General features: G+C 40.0%; 2 protein-coding genes across 6 annotated transcripts in view; both read left to right on the top strand.

The window, feature by feature from the left end:
- dyrk4 (dual-specificity tyrosine-(Y)-phosphorylation regulated kinase 4) overlaps positions 1 to 4,537 on the top strand; it is a 65,983-nt gene extending 61,446 nt beyond the window's left edge. For all 5 annotated transcript variants that reach the window (XM_088646768.1, XM_088646772.1, XM_088646769.1 and 2 more), the window contains 2 exons: positions 477 to 655; positions 2,100 to 4,537. In XM_088646768.1, coding sequence (XP_088502894.1) covers positions 477 to 655; positions 2,100 to 2,362 — 442 coding nt within the window. In that variant the 3' untranslated portion in view covers positions 2,363 to 4,537. The remainder of the gene's footprint in view (positions 1 to 476; positions 656 to 2,099) is intronic.
- Positions 4,538 to 5,393: 856 nt separating this feature from the next.
- Positions 5,394 to 17,270, top strand: ndufa9a (NADH:ubiquinone oxidoreductase subunit A9a). Its single transcript, XM_088646797.1, has 11 exons — positions 5,394 to 5,548; positions 5,988 to 6,158; positions 7,669 to 7,766; positions 8,629 to 8,720; positions 10,287 to 10,428; positions 10,825 to 10,927; positions 11,628 to 11,698; positions 11,785 to 11,861; positions 12,530 to 12,625; positions 15,733 to 15,799; positions 16,972 to 17,270. The coding sequence occupies exons 1-11, from the start codon at positions 5,494 to 5,496 to the stop codon at positions 17,140 to 17,142; spliced, it is 1,143 nt and encodes a 380-aa protein (XP_088502923.1). The 5' UTR covers positions 5,394 to 5,493; the 3' UTR covers positions 17,143 to 17,270.
- The last annotated feature ends 251 nt before the right edge of the window (positions 17,271 to 17,521 follow it).

Below are 17,521 nucleotides of genomic sequence, written 5' to 3' on the forward strand. Positions count from 1 at the left end.
GTCAGGGCCAATGGGAAATTTGGCCAGGACGCCGGGGTTACACCCCCACTCTTTTCGAGAAACGCCCTGGGATTTTTAATGACCACAGAGAGTTATATGCAATTATATGAATTGGCTACATTACTTTGTTTCCCCCCCCCACTCCGACGGCAGGTGGAGCGACGCGCGGGTTGGAGTATTTCTCGGTCGCGGTTAATGGCAACGTCAGCTCAAAGATTTGGTTCAAACCACCAAATGGAGACTGGTGTGCCGACAAGCAGACCCTGCTGATGCGGGATTAACGCTAGGAAAGAGAGAGCTTTCTCACTTGGTTGTGCTAGTGTGCTTGTGTAAGGATGAGGGATGGAACAGATTTGATTGAAATGCGTGCCAACAGCCTCTCTAGGTGGGCTGGCCCTTGCCGTACGACAGTGGCAGCTGGGATGGAGTGGGATGGAGTTCCTGTTCCAACAAACCTCTTGTCCTGTGTTTTGCAGGTGGGACCCTCAAAAGCGTATGACGCCAGACGAGGCCATGCAGCACGAATGGATCCAGGAAGGGCGTTCACACAAGGGGCGCCCCAAAACGCGTCCAGTGAGAAGGGCCGCTGAGACCGCCCCCATCACAGACAACAATAAGGAGCACAGCTACCGCAGGATGCCAAGCAACAGGACAGGTACAGGCCCCTTCTCCCACATTTCCACGACACCTCCTGCTTCCCCTCACCGACATCTTACTGCTTTTGTCTTCCACTATAATGACATTTATTGAAGTGATTTTTAACACTGATCTTGTGTCATAGATGAACACGTGTAAGAAAATGCCATCATGGGGTTTTGTGTTTGTGATCTTAATATCAAAACGTCGCTAGAAAATTTAAAAATTTGATCATATTCATCAGGGTGCCAGCAGCTATATCACCCTGCAGCTCTCAACTGGCTACCCACTGAAGCTCAGCAGGGTGGAGCCCGGTCAGTACCTGGTTGGAGACCTCCTGGGATCTCCTTTCAGATGAGACGTTAAACCGAGGTCCTGACTCAGTGGTCAGTAAAGATCCCCGGGCATTTCTTGATAAGAGTAGGGAGTTATCCAGGTGTCCGGGCCAAATTTCCCCCCCTCGGCCTAAAAATTGTCCCCATGTATGATTGGCTTGCACTTGCCCTACAATGGACTGGCACCCTGTCCAGGGTGTACCCTGCCTTGCGCTCGATGCTTACTGGGTAGGCACCGGCTTCCTGCAACACTGTATGGTATCAAGCGGTTTGGCAAATGACGTGACATATTCATCAGGTTTATCTAGATGCTTGCAACGCTCATCTTGAGTTTTTTCGGAGAGTACCATAGAAGGGACATTGTAATCTAAGCCGGTTTTACATTGGCCACGACCGTTGTGATACATGCAGCATTCTGGGAAGAGAGAGAAGGTTGAGAAGGTGAAATCACACTACTTTTGTTTTTGCTTCACATTTTAATATGACTAGTGTACCTAAAAGCGGCTCCGAGCAAGTAATTAACTTGTGTTGCAGTTCCCTCCTGTTCAATGATGAGCGAACGTTGACATGCGCCTTGTGCAAAAAATACTAGTGGTACTAGCAGTCTTAGCTAAGATTAGCCGTGTCTATAGCAGTCCGGAATGTAAAAAGTAGAAACAGAGCTCGGTAATGATACACTAATATTCGTCTGTTGATCTGAAACGTACACATATCTCCTGACCAAATTTCCCATTGGCCTTTACCAATCATGGCCTCCTAATAATCCCTGTGAATTGGCTTCATTACTCTGCTCTCCTCCCCACTGATAGCTGATGTCAGGTGAGCGTTCTGGCACACTATGGCTGCCGTCGCATCATCCAGGTGGATTCTGCACATTGGTGGTGGTGGAGGGGAGTCCCCATTACCTGTAAAGCGCTTTGAGTGGAGTGTCCAGAAAAGTGCTATATAAGTGTAAGCAATTATTATTATTATCTCATACACAGAGAACAGTGTCTGCTGTGGAGGGTGGGTGTTAAAATACCCACGACTACAGCAGGATAATCTGGATCTTTGTAGCTTCCCTTTCACTGCTCTCTTGTGTACTGCCTCGAGTGCAACACTTCTTGTTGTCTTGTGCTGTCGTTGCAGCCGAAAAAGGGGTTCCCGATGACGCCGATAAAGCCAGGAGGCAGAACTCCGGAAAAGCAGAAAAGATGCCTGAGGCGGAGCGCCTCAGGCCCCTAGGTGCCTCCGCGGAGGAGGAGGTCACCGAGAGTGCACCCCGAGACGCTGGGAGGATGAAGTCAGCGGGGGAGCGCCCCGTCCAGCTCATTATGAAACCCCAGCCTGCAGGCCAGAGCACAGAGGAAGAGCCACGAGGGCCAGCACAGACTCTGCCCCCTACTGCATAACAGCCAGTACGAGGGCACCAGGAGCTCTCGTTTCTCTGGTCCTTACACATCAGTTTGGCTCAGGGATTTGCAGTAGTTGGCAAACTGGTTCATTTTATTAGTTTTAGAATCGGAAATGGTCAATAACCTCCAATGTTCTGCCTGAAGAGACCAGGATTTGGTCTGGATTTTAGCCTGGATGCCAAAGCATCCCCAATGTGCAATACCTATTGTGTTTGTTTGACTTCAAGGGTGTTTTTTCACAGCAAAATCACCCAAGAACTTCAAAGACAATGGGGTTTTTCATGTTTAAGAGATTGCGAAATAGGACTCCTGAAGGCTGAGCCAAACAAAATGTTAGATTTTAAGCCTTAGTTATCATCACTTGTATTTTAATGAACGCGCCTTTGGATGAATTTGTTTCTTTTGTGACATCAGTCAGGAGTGTTTTTTTTTCTCAAAACAGTGATATTTTCCTGGTTAAGAATATTAAGTCGGGATTTCAGTAACAGTTTTCTTAAACAGGTCTTAACAAATTGTGTGTGACACAGTGTAGGTAATTTCTTTAATAAAGACTTTATTTTATAGCCTTTATATTTTAGCGTACAGCAGGGGCTCAGTTTTTTTACAACACAACACGCGTTCACACACAAATATAGAATGAAACAGCTACAGTGGTTATTATTACTTGGTATCCAAAAACTGGAGAGTGGTCAACCTCTTCATTCAAATGTTGTTTCTCTTTGTTTAAAAAAAGAAACACAAGAGTGAAAGTAAAAGAAAAGTCTCATCTTTTTCATCTTGATTTGGATGATTTTGAGCACAATCTCCGATTTATGGCTTTTCATTATGCTGTTAAAAGTAGTAAAATCATTTGGGTACATAGTTTCTCTTCACCAGAATAATTTGTTAACACTTACAAATGATTTGGTATGGACAAGTCTTCATCCTGATTCATCCTGTATCCTGTGCATTTTTGTTATTTATTACACAAGCATGGTATATGTGCTACTGTATTTTGGTGCATTGTTTATCTTTTGTTGATTACTGTATATTGTAATGTGAATTGTTATTGTTTAATGCTTAGCATACAGCATAGTTTGTAAAAATAATTGTAAACAGTGATATAAATGTAATGTTGAGCTTTGCTTTTTGTACACCATGCTTGACATCACAGTGTCATTTATGTATATGATGTTAATGAAAAATGTAGACAGCCGTGTTTGACTTTTAAAGGTGTGATATCAAAGATAAAAATGCTGTTTTTATGCCAGTGACTTCTAGAGAAAAACAACATATTTTGTCATTTATGGTTGGTCTTAAAGATGAATGCTTTAATGAATAGATTGTGCCTTGCAGTATTAGAAACCATGCACTTTAATATGTATAATGTCATGAACTTTAATATGTACTGTAGGACCATGTCTAGTGAGCACTCACACACAGCTCTCCAACTCAACTACTTTCATATACCATACATATATCAGTGGTAGCTATCAAATATTGCACCACTTCAGGTTTACGTTAATTTAATCAGAAAAACACTGAAAAGCACTTTAATGGTTTTTCATAAAAGTTGCCCTTACCTGGTGAAATCCAGACATTTATTTGCAGTGCACTGATCACAAGAACAAGAATTACTGTACATTAGTAACAGAGAGAAGTACTGTAGGAAATCCACTGTCTGCAGAAAGAATGAAACAATAATGTTTTTTATTATTTCAAAACAGAAAATTATGAATTTGTTTTAAAAGATAAATGTTTCCTTAAATTTGTGTCACTAATTGTTTCATAGGAATGTGGACATAGGAAGGTGATTAGTGTGGATCTCTAGTGACGAAAAGGGTCATTAGGAGGCAGGTTAAGGGAGAAAGCAGCAAAGCAACATCAAATGACTAATGAGTGGAAGCTCTTAAGCTCTCAAGCTAAGCTAAAGTTTGAATGGTAATATTTATCGCTGCCACTGGTTATGTATTCATACAACCTTTACTATGATGAGCAATGTATTACATTGTTTTCTGTAAATTTGAAAAATAATTCCTAAAAACAATCAGAGGGGATGTATTATTGTTGGAGTTGAAACCTGAATCCTTATGAAGGAACAAAAACATGTTTTGCACAAACATATAAGATAAAATGTATAAATTGAAAACTAAAAATCTTTTTATATATAATAAAATAACTGTTCAACTGACAGCTTGGGTGTATTTTTTTCCCTAAATATGACTACTCAATATGTTATATTTATTAATAATGAAATATAAAAATAGTATTTAACAAATGTAATATTCCATTTGTGGCACACAGTAGCAATGCAATCAGCAGTAATACAAAGATTACTAAATGTATACTTACATAGAGGACCATATTATTATGAAGCAATTCCATCTGGTAAAATATTTTCCTGACATTATATACAGTACATGCATTTTCATCAGTACATTCTGTATATATGTACAGCAAATAGTATACTGTATATACTATATCAGAGGAACAAGTAAAGGTTTATCCCATGCTGAAAAGAGAAGATAAAAAAATACAACGTTTCAGCTGTGGAGTCTTCCTCGGGTGTCAACTACAGCATATCAGTACGTTTTCCAAGATTGCACGCAGCAAATCTTTGAAATTAGAGTAGCCGAAATATGTATCCGCCTGAATATTAACTATGCTGTGATAATACCTTTCTTATCAGGAATATAAAGGTTATGTTTATAAATCACGAAGATAACAACATAAATATGAAAAAATATGACAATGAATGATGGCACCAGGTATGGGAGGTTGATCTCTGCTCCGGTCGAATGATTGCAAATAGGAAGTTATTGGAATTGTTGTTCATTGTTGATGTCAAAATGTGGACTAAATTAAAATAACGTAACTTAGCAATCATGAAATTGCAGAATTGTCCAGCATCATCTCTATCAGATATTCGTATTGTAAGAGGGCTTTTTAATCGTTGGCAAAGTTTCAAGCGTAGCCTAGTTTCTTCTGAAAATGGAAACTAAAAAGTGAGGAAGCTATTTGCTGTCGGTTTCCAACGCTAGGCTCCGCAGCTGGTCCACAGTAAAAGGGCACATTCTTGGTGCTGGACGGTTTGTCTCTCCGCGGCTGCCGTAGTTGGCGAAGGTCTGTTGCCGAGACGGAGAAGAACTATGGCGGCCGTGGCCCTCCGGTGCCGTCCTGCAGGTGTCCTTTCCAGGTTTTCATGTAAGTCTTCTTCTATTCCCACCTCTGGAACGGTAATGGCCTTAGATACCCAGAATAATGGAAACAGATTTTGAAGGAACATCCTAATAATCCGGTAAAAATGCTTCGAAAACTGATGCACAGGCCGGTAGCTTAGCCTGCCAAATGACCCTCTTGTTTTCTGTGTGACCTACACAGCTACCAAACAAGTAGCACGCAGTGATCGCATTTAAAACTTCTAGTAATCGAGAAACGATATTATTTGGACATTATTTATTTGTATGCATTTATACGCTGACATTTTGTCACCTTTATTGCATTGAACGAAAGGTGACTCGCAGTGCAGTGCTGTACAAAAGGACATGCGAACGTATGCAGTGGTGGATGCAGTCTATCCGTGGTCGAATATAAAGATGCAGTGTGTTTTATTTCTTCTTATACTGAGCCCGTTTTTCTCCAGGCGCTGGATCTCCAGCTGTGATATCAGCTGTCTCTATTGTGGTGCAGCAGCGGAAAATCCACCATGCAGTTATCCCCCGTGGCAAAGGGGGGCGCTCTTCCTTCAGTGGAATAGCCGCAACAGTGTTTGGAGCCACAGGCTTTCTCGGCAGATATGTGGTCAATCGGCTCGGTAAGTTAATGTAGCAAATGTTTCTCCTGTGAGGGAAGTTCCTCCGTTGGCCAGAACTGGTGTTAAATAATTCAAGTGTCTCAGAGCATTGCATCACATTAGCTGATGCTCTGAGGTGCTTTTCGGTGAGAGGTGAGAGGCTATAGGTCCACCAAGCTGGTTTCTGTTTTTACACACACAAACATGAAATTGAACATTATTATGCTAACATCTTAAACAGTCCTACCTTTGTTCATGCAAATATTTTAAAATATAGACTGCTGCTAATGCTGTCAGGTCAGCTCCTTTATTTCAGGTCAGTTCTTCTGAATTATGAATGAATGAATTATGCTGTTTTAACTGCTGTGTCCTAATCACTGCTCAGTCAGAGATGTCTCTCCTCCAGAGTGCCATGACTTCTTAGTGAGCACACCTGAGCTTTCTGTCTGTTTTTTTTATCTCTAAAATGAATGCCATCTGTGACTCCTCCATGTTTGTGGGGTCTTAAAGTGAAAGGACCTTCTGGGAAGAGTTTTACATAAGAATGTAAGGCTGTGAAAGAGAGTGGCCATTTGTCCGTTCTTGATGGTTAGTTTTGAAGTTATGTGAATCAAAAACTGTCCATCCACTCCCTAAAAGAGCCCACAATTTGGGCCTCACCCGCCAAGCTGAAAAACCTGTTCCACACACCCACAACTCTTTGCGTAATAACGCGTTTGCCTTTCTCAATTTTAAATAAACGTTCCAATTGTGATCATCTAGCCTTCCTTCTGACCATGTGGCTGTGGGTGAAATGTTGCCGGTTCAAATCCCACGGCTGGCAGAGGAATCCTACTCCATTGGGCCCCTGAACAAGGCCCTTCACCCCAGCGGCTCCATGGGCGCCGTATAAATGGCTGACCCTGCGCTCTGACCCCAAGCTTCTCTCTCCCCGTCTGTATTCCTGTGCGAAAAGATAAATTCCTAATGCAAGAAATTGTATATAGCTTATTATTATTGGTAATCTTCAGTATTCTTCAGTATCCTTGGTAGGTGAGAGTCAGGCTTGTTTGTTTATTTGGACGAAGTGAGTATTTTTTGTGACGCTACAGAGTAACCCATTTGTGATTGCATTGTGTGATTTTTATTATAAAATCCCATTTGTGATTTTATTATTAGTCGTGTTATGGAGGTGGAGTTTCAAGGAAAAAAACTACCTTGAAAAGTTGCGTGAGGAAAAAACTACCTTGAAAAGTTGCACTCGCCTCTCGATCTTGAAAAAATGAATATAAAGTGCAAACATGCATGTATAAATAGCAAATATTAAGTAAAATGTTAAAATACTTACTCAGTAACTGAGAAGCACTGACATGATTGCTAAAATGGGGGGGGGGGAATGTTTAAAGCCAGAACTAAAAAAGAAGGATTCAAATATCACAAATTCTCTTATCGTTATTGCTATCGTTAATCCACTATTAAGGGGCAGTACTTCCCTTCCCAGAAAGTAGTTCGGTATTTCCTTGTGCTTGACGTCCTGTGCTGTAATTTTCAGGGCGTGTCGGATCCCAGATTGTCATTCCTCATCGCTGTGACCAGTATGACATCATGTACCTGAGACCCATGGGAGATCTTGGACAAATCATTTTCCTGGTATTCTCTTCTAGACCAGTCATATTACTATTCACAGTATTGGGGGGGGGTTGTAGAAGATACAGTACAGGCTTGTGTAAAATAGTCATTGTGTTTATTATGAAATAATTCATAATAATTGTATTGTTCGTAGTGAATTCATATATTGGCAAAGTTCTCAAAAAAAGAATGAATGAAAGTGAATTGCCAGCACATCTAAAGATGCATCTGGTCATAAATCATTTAAACATCAAAGACTCGCACTTTCCAACTGAAAAAGCTGATTTCACAAGGCGGGGTAAAGATTTTATGTTCCGGCACAGCCTCTTTTAAACATTATCCTTTTAGTTTTTGTTTGATGTCTGAGATGAGCACCAAGTTATCTGTTGCAATTGCAAAGCATCTCAAACAATACAAAATAGTGGGATTAGTAAGGCAAATATTTGTAAGTGTTTTATATCCTTAGTGTTCCTTTTGAAACTTGTTGGCCTGTACTACCTACGGCCTTATTAGATAGTGTTAGTCATATCAAATCCTGGTTATAGACAGATTGTTGACCTGTGGTTTATCAAGGCATTGATTCATGTTTAAAGTAGCCTTATACTGGTCATTTTTATCTAGTCTTTGTAAGTACATTTGTAGTCATGCTTGCTATTTAATACTTTGAAGTAGATTGTCCTCAGTTGCTTTTGTTCCCTCTGCAATTGCTAGAAGCCTAGATAATGAGGTCAGTATTATGGCTAAAGATGCATTAGTATGTGTGCTTAGTATGCTAGCCCAGAAATAGTGAAGTGTCATTTGTTAATAGACTACGTTTATAAGTGATCAAGGCAGGTTTCTTTATACGGACTGCATGCATTGATGCTGCAAAATTCCTCCACAGGAGTGGGACGCCAGAGACAAGGAGTCCATCAGACGTGCTCTAGCGCACTCCAATGTGGTCATCAATCTCGTTGGAAGGGAATGGGAGACGAGGTAATTCAGTTTTTCCCTTACAAAAAGACAGGTTAACCTCATCTCTCGCTCATTTTTCTAAGGACAGCGATGGGCTTTTCTCCTTGAAGATGAGCAAAATTTCCTTCAAAAAACATACATTTAAGATTGGTCGGTAGCAGTTTTTTTACCATATGAGGCGTAAACAATCTCAGATAGTTAGGCAGTTACATGAGCTTTGGGCAACTGACCAAAACCCTAAATAGCCAAGACACCTGTTCCCTTTCATGGTGCTGAATCAAGCATGTTGCACCTCCACTCAAACGAAAAGACCTTGGAGGAACTGGGAATGCGCAAAACAGCAAAATGATTCTATTTGTTGACTCCTAACAGGTGTAGATTCCCTTACCTCCAATCTATTACTAGAACGATCGAGCCTTTCTGAGTTATCATCCTATTCCTCACCTCGCAACCTTAGTTGGTCTTAATCCTGGTCTCCTGTCTGTCCCTCAAGCTGTCTACACTCTATGGGTGACAGGGCCTTATCCTGCTATACCTCCAAACCTCTGGAATTTTGTACCGAAAGATATCAGACAGTCACCTTCCCTGAGTTCTTTCAAATCCAGCCAGCAGCCGTATCACTCTGCAGCCCACAACTGGTAACCCACTGAAGCTAAGCAGGTGTAAGCTTGGTCAGTACCTGGATGGGAGACCTCCTGGTTGCTGCTGGAAGAGGTGTTAGTGGGGCCAGCAGGAGGCGCTCACCCTGCGGTCCATGTGGGTCCTAATGCCCCAGTATAGGGCATCCTTCAGATGAGACGTAAAACCGAGGTCCTGACTCTCTGTTGTCATAAAAAATCCCAGGGCGTTTATCGAAAAGAGTAGGGGTGTAACCCAGGCGTCCTGGCCAAATTTCCCATTGGCCCTTACCAATCATGGCCTCCTAATAATCCCCATCTATGAATTGGCTTCATTACTCTGCTCTCCTCTCCACTGATTGCTGATGTGTGGTGAGCGTTCTGGCGCACTATGGCTGCCGTCACATCATCCAGGTGGGGCTGCACATTACCTGTAAAGCGCTTTGAGTGGAGTGTCCAGAAAAGCGCTATATAAGTGTAAGCAATTATTATTATAAAAAATCAGGACACAAAACCTTCTTTAGAAGGGCTTTTATTGAACTGACTCTTGTGTCCCTTTGATTTCCTGCACCATTCCAAAAGTTAATTGTAATCTCCCGTCTCCTCTCATTGTGTTTTTTTTCCAGTAATGAGCTTTTTGAAGCCACTTTTAAAGGCACTATATAAGATAGTATTATAAAATGTCAGTATTTTTTTAATACATTCTTGTATTTTTATTGCGTTATAAGGATATAATGTTCAATATTGTTCACGGAACAAAGCATAGCACACAGTCTTCCATAGAATGTGGATTGGGAAATACTTCCCTGGTTCTTGCCTGTCTGTTTAAGATTCTGCCCTCCCGGTTTTGAAAATTCATAACGGGCTTTGATGGCATATTTGTTTTGTCTTGAAAAATATACCTTGTGCCTAGTCCTTGATTTATCTTAAATCTTCCTAATTCTCTCCCTTTGTTTAATTCTCCGTAAAGGCATTTTAGCTTTGAGGACGTCCATGTGAACATCCCGAAACAGATCGCCAAGGCTGCCCGAGAAGCTGGTATCGAAAAGTTTATCCACATGTCTCACCTCAACGCTGACATCCGCAGCCCCTCCAGATATCTGAGGACAAAGGTGTGTGATGTGTCTGAATGCTTCCGTTCACAGTGTGTACCCAAACGTTACAAAATCTGATAACTTACTCCTACTGAAAGATTGGTGGAGGATGGTGGAGCATGGTTATGTGACAAAATACTGTGATTTTTCTAAGACCTTGAGATGCATCTGCGGTATACTATATGTTGTTTTATATATTAGTTAATACTGAAAAGTTATCTTTTTGTGATTAATTTTTTTTTGTTTTAAGGTTTGCAAAAGCAGTATGTTTCCCCTAGACGGACTGATATTTGCTTACTACAAATCTTCTGTACAAAATCTTTTAATGTAATGGTACAAAAACCTTCAGGGCACATCAAGGTGATGTACTCTTTAGTGTTTAGTTAACTATATTTTATAATATTGGCTCAATAGGCTGTTGGAGAAGCAGTTGTGAGAGAAGAGTTCCCTGATGCAATAATTATGAAGCCATCTGAACTGTTTGGGAGAGAGGACCGATTTTTCAACCATTTTGCAAGTTAGTATTTTGTTTCTGCCAAGAATTTTTGTTTCTGCCAAGTTTTTAATTGTTGTATCTTGTGAGTTAACAAATGTAGCTTTTATCACCTGTTGTTCCTGTGATTTTACATGGTCTTGCATTAAATCATTTGTTTTGTATTGTGGGGTTGTCATTTGGAGCAATCAAATTAGATAAAACTGAAGTACTTGGTATTTAGATAGCATAACAATAACTTAAGTATTTAATAAGTGTAGAAATAAAAATGAACTTTGTACACCCAATTGGAAAAAAATGTATTTGTTTAATACTTCTATCAATTTTTTGTATGCCTTTAAACTTGAGATTTACTTCATTATACGAAACTGATGGCAAACCTAGACAAGCCGACATTACACAAGCAGGCAGATCTTTTATTACTTGTGAATCAAAATAGTTGGGTAAAAAATAAGACAATCTCTGATGACATTTCTTAAAACATAATGGAAGTGTACACCTGCTCTCCCAAGTTCTTTTCTTTGGAAATATTTAGGACTAATTTTATGGCAGGGATTGAACAGGGGAAGGAGCTGTGTGTTAATCGTACGATCCCGAGAACCAAAATGCTCTTTTTGATCAAGGAAATAGCTCGACGTCATATCATCTGCAAGTGTAAATGGCGAATATTGAAAACCCTTATTGAACATGTTTCTTACACCTTCTGTATGATTTCTCTTAACAGACATGCGTTGGTTTGGCAAGGCAATACCACTCATTGCTAGGGGGAAGAAGACCGTGAAGCAGCCCGTTTATGTAGGTCTTTTTATCCAGTTGGTCTTTTTTGTTACCTGCCTATAAAATAGAAGGTTTTCAGCCATTGAGATGTTTCTCCTGTTCAGGTTGTGGATGTAGCCAAGGCCATTGTCGGCGCGATTAAGGACCCCGACTCCAATGGAAAAACCTACGCTCTTGTTGGGTAGGATCCAGCTCTAGTGTGCATCTTATACACTTGATTTAAAAAGAAAACATTTGGAAGAAAACGTGAGAAAAAGAAAGCTGTGTGGAAATGCATTGCCTGTATGGAAAACCTTCAGTTACTGTACAGCTATTGTATGACTTTTGTACAGATATCCAGCCTACAAGTTGGAAAGCTCGTCTAAAATCCAGCTCATTTCCTTATTATAAATTTCTGAAAGCTCCTGAAAAGAAGTAGTAATCTGCAAGTTATTAATATGCAACAAAAACGAATAAAAACTTTTATCTTTTTACCAATTTGAAAATCTTTGTAACAAATTTTTGGTTAAGTTTTGTTATATGGCGTGGCAACTTTTTTGTAACTTCACAGGAACCTGTGGGAGGTAAAGCAACTTTCCTTTTGCTGGGAAGTTCATTTTTCGGGCTAGACCATTGTATGCAAGATTGTAAATATTAATAGTTCAAAATGGCTTGCGATAGCAGCCAAACATGACTTCAACCCTGTCAAATTTCTTGACAATTAGCGATACCGTGTTTATACGGAAGAACGGTTTATTCTTGATAATGCTGTAGGAAGCAAAGTACTGCGATAGTCATACTGTTACAATACTACTTTTCCAGCATGCGGCCCTGTTCGGGATATAAGAGTTAATACCTATTATTTTACAGCCCCAACAGATACCTTCTTCATGACCTGGTGGAATACGTTTATGCTGTGGCTCACAGGCCTTTTATATGCTACCCAATGCCACGTCCTTTATATCAGTGAGTAAAAACCCTTTAACTATCATGAAATTCCCTTTCTTCTCACTTCAGACGGGTGTGCACGTGACCTGCATTCTCAAATTCACTGGCAGTTCCAGTTGGAGGAATACGCTTTGATTTTTTTTTTCCATTGACCTTAAAATACCTCCTCAAATGAGTCATAACCAACATTTTTAGTTTTGTTTTCTCAGGACGACCTAAGAGTGAGAATAGTTCGAATAAGAAATTTGTCAGAAGAAGCGAATTAACAAATTGTCCTGCAGGGACAGTTGTGTGTACAGTAAGAGATAAGATAAGATCACTTTATTGGCCATATACAAATTCTTGCGTTAGGAATTTGTCTTTCGCATACCCCAGCTTGCTCTCCATGAGACCCACAGGCACACAGACAGGGAGAGAAGCTTGTGGTCAGAGCGCAGGGTCAGCCATTTATACGGCACCCCTGGAGAAGCTGGGGTTAAGGGCCTTGCTCAGGGGCCCAACGGAGTAGGATTCCTCTGCCGGCTGTAGGATTTGAACCAGCAAGCTTTCAGCCACAGGCGCAGATCCTTAGCCACAGAGCCACTGCTGTCAGTTTGTGCAGAAATTCAGTTCAGCTGTATCTGTAAACCGTTTATAAGAACAGGGTTAGTTTTAGTGATGAAGTGGGAATCTTGCCTTTTCTAAAGAAAGCTCCACCACTAGAAGACTTAACACTGTGTTCATCTAGGATTCGTAAGAATCCTATTCTTATGCCTTTTTAACTCAGGTCTTGATTATTGTTATTATTCAATGTAGTACATGATCAGAATGAACTGGAGCATTTATATCGTGTCTGGCTTAATCTACATTTTGAACCACAGGTTGAAATTATGCTGCCTACAATTTAACCAGATGTTTATTTAATATGTTTGTGTTCCGGAAAAAAAGTCATATTTCGCTGCATTGTGTAAGTTCTAATTTATGACAAAAGCAACAGTGTACAATAATGTGTTGTGCAGTATATGATGTAAGCCAGAATGCCATTTATAGGCATAACTTCAAGTTCCCCACATATTGGTTTGTCTTTTTATATGACAGTTTATTTACATCTTGTCATTCCTTCTTGAGTAACAGCACTGTGTGCTAGTACACTCAAGCAATTTTTTTGGTCTGAAAAATATATTTTTTCCTCGCCACCAAGTCAGGTGAACTACAATCTTTGTTAATAGAATTGAGTAATATAGTCATATGTAATAAAGACTAAAGAGTATTTATAAGAACTGCACAATAGGCTGTATAATTCATATGAGACACTGCAAACAAACTGGCATCTCTTTAGAGATGAGAAAAAGGCCAAAATAAAAAAGAGTGGCACCCCTGGTAATTTATTGATGGCGCTTAAAAAGAGCTGAAGCTTAACTGGCCAAAAAAACTGCTACCGAACAAGTTGTGAAATGCATTGAGGAAAACCACCAGCATTAATTTGAAAGAGCTATGAGGAAATTTTACAAACAGGGATGTTTGTTTTGCGGGAGCTGTTACAGACCTGGTCTTCAGCTGGAGAAGGTGTGGAAGCTTGCAATAATAAAACACTAGAAGTGTTCTGCAGTTAAGATTTCAGTACTGTATAGGTTTCTTACCATTTTCATTTTTGTCATCGTTTCATCTTAAGGAAGAATGTGTATGGTTGAACAAGATCTGGTTGCAGGGAGTGCTGTGTTTTTTTTAATATACATTTAGAATGGCCAGTTTTTTCTTTTGTTATACCTACCCAATTTGGAATGGCCAATGGTGTTTTATAATGTCTTGGCTATGGCCACACATAGCAGCACAGCAGGAAGTAAATACTCTAACCCTACTCCAATTCAGGGTAAACACAATTTTGACTCTTACAACCCACTTGAGTGCAATATGTTTTGTGATGTGTTATACTGTACATGTGCAATAGAGTGATGTGCAATGTTTTTCTTATTTTTTTAAATAGAATCATGTGCAATGTTTTTCTTTTCTTTTTTTTTTGGTTTGCATTCTATTTAAATGTACAGGAGTGCTGGGTGTCCATAAATTTCCCTCAGAGGACAATAAAGTCTTATCTTCTAAATTACGCCCCATCACGGTCCTGGTCACAGTTGTCTAGTGACACTAGACTAGTGTCTAGTCACTTTACCAGCCACAGAGGACATTGATTGACATTGACCTTATAAGTCTGCAGCAGATCACATTTTGTTTTTTATTTTGTTTTCCATTAGTCACTCCACTCGTTTTGCCTGTTATGCTGACTACCACCATAACCTTTTCCAGCTATGCAAGCTCTGCTTCATAGCCTAGGTGTGTCAGTATCAAACATGGGTCATATTTCTAGCCAGTGGGGAATCATGCAGTTGGTAGAGCACCATGCACTAACCTGGGATAGGACTGTGACGTGATTAGTAGGCCAATGCACCTGTAGGATTTTCATTTCATTTCAAATACTACTAAATACATCTATCTTCTGTTGTTTCTGCGATTTCTTATTTGATAAGTTTGTTCTTTGTAATATTAGTTCATTTGACCTTAAAAATGAAATATATAGCTTGGTGCCTCATATGTTTCATACCTGTTCTACTTTTTCAGTAAAACAAATAATTACCAGAAAAGCGCATGTACTGAAATAATACTGATTTTGGTATGTGACGTTTTCTCTTTATTGTCAATTTAAATGTAATAAACAGCAATATTTTTTGGGGAAAAGGAAGAGTAGTTACTAGTTACACACTCCATTTTTATTTCAAATGTTTTAGTTTTCTAAAATTGGGCCTAGTGTGAGTATGTATGTGTACCCTGCCTTGCTCCTGTTGCTTGCTGGGATAGACTCCAGCTTCCCCCCAAGACACTGTAGTGGGATAAAGCTCTTAGAAGATGGGTGGATGATTGGGTTTTCTAGTAGATATACTGATTAAATTACACTTCTGTCTGGCATAGACATAGGGTTTTTTTTAGATGTTGGATTTCAGGCACACATACGAGTAAGAGTGCTCGTATATATCCCGGTGAATTTGTAATAAAAGTTCGTAATCCAGCAAACCCGTATATTTGTTTGGGAAAAAAAAGTTTTTATTTGCCCTCAACACCATTTCACATGTAGACCTTTTTTTTTTCTTTTCAAGTTTGGTTGCGGGATTTTTTGAGCTCAGTCCCTTTGAGCCATGGACGACTCGGGACAAAGCAGACAGGGTACGTATCGCACAGTTTCGGTTGCATTCCTCAGTAATGGACACAGCACATCGGAAAGGCAATTTTTCACTCTAAAAAATATATACGTATTCTCCTACTGTAAACCAAGCACACAAATATTGAAATAAAAGCTAAAATCTAAAGCCTGGATTTGCTTTGGGTCCATCATGGTGCACAAGGTCAGATCACAAACACAAACGTGTTTAATATTTATCAGCATGTCTCAGTATCTAGATTTATTAGACTGTCCCGATGTGCACACTTGTGGTCTTGCACCCTTCGAATGCGCAAGTCTGCAAGGACTTGGGGTGTTGCATTTCTAAAATTGTGTTTCACAAGGGTTCTCACGAGCAGCCCCAACACGCCCTTCTCTGAAGTCCACATCGGAGCAGACTTTGCTGAACAGGATCACCCCCACTATCTTGCAGAATGGTGGATGTTTCATTTTCTATCAAAGCAAAGAGATTGCTGTGGAGAAAAAAATATTCATGTGTTAGTGCGATTGTACTTTTTTACAGTTTTAAAACTCACAATATTATGATGTAAAAACAACATTTAATTAGGCTACTTAAGACTCATAATGTGGCCATGTCCCAGTAAGTCCGTACCCCTTCCTCCAAGTCTGCGCTTCTGTGAATGTAGCGCAAGTATGGACTTCAAGTATTCAAGGGGTCATCGTTATAAAAAGGGTAATGGGACACCCTCCATTAGTTAAATATCAGTGTTGTGCATTTACCATGCTAACATAATAGCAGGCTTGTGGTTCTAAGGCAAGTCACAACAAATTTTCAGCATTTTTTTTTCAAATTTACTCTTTCTGTTTGCCCTGGTTATAATTGATTTGAATAGTCATAGTTTCTGATTTTTAGACCTACTTTTATTTTCAGTGTGAATGTGTCATTCCAGCACACACTCCTTCTGAGAAAGCTCCGCTGAGGATAAATGTGAGCTCCAGAATTTTGGGGTTACTCTAGCTAGGAATTGGGATAATTTAATTGAAATGTACCCCTAATGTCAACCTTTATTTCCTCTTAATGAGCTCCAAGATTAACAACACACTATAGAAACAGGGTTCACCAGTTTTGACCTCTGAAAGACGTTCTGTATGACCAGCTTTTGATTTTTGCCCCATCTGTGCCATTTTAACTGAAGTCCTCTGGTCCGTCTTGCAGTTTCACACGACGGACATGAAGTTCCCTGCCTTGCCAGGCTTACAGGACCTGGGCATTGTGCCAACGCCCGTGGAACAGAAGGCTATAGAAGTCCTGCGCCGTCACCGTAGGTACCGCTGGCTGGAGGCGGAACTGGGAGAGACCAAACCAGCCAAGACTGTCAACTTCTGAAGTCACACTGAAGCCATTGTCGTAGTTTGATATCCATTTTACCGCAGAGAATCAAAGTGTCCGTGTTGCATTTTCTGTATATAAAAATCTAAAATAATTAATAAAAGCTCTTTAAAACCTATACAAAATGGTAGCGATTTATTTGTCATTTACAATGTAGTTTTTAGATGGTTTATTGTTAGACAAGCAATTAAACCGATGCAGACCTGACTTCGGCTCCTGTGATAAGTTATAAGATGAGCTCAAGAGTCTCTATGAGTCGTGGATTTTATGACAAATGGGGACGGAAATAATCTGTCCAAAATATTGCTAAAGTTGTCTGGCCAAATTGGCAGAGAGCATGTATCTGTGGTTACTAACTGGGTAAGTCTTGATATGA

The sequence above is a fragment of the Lepisosteus platostomus genome, chromosome 9 (genome assembly GCF_059453375.1).
Source record: "Lepisosteus platostomus isolate fLepPlt1 chromosome 9, fLepPlt1.hap1, whole genome shotgun sequence".
Classification (NCBI taxonomy): Eukaryota; Metazoa; Chordata; class Actinopteri; order Semionotiformes; family Lepisosteidae; genus Lepisosteus; species Lepisosteus platostomus.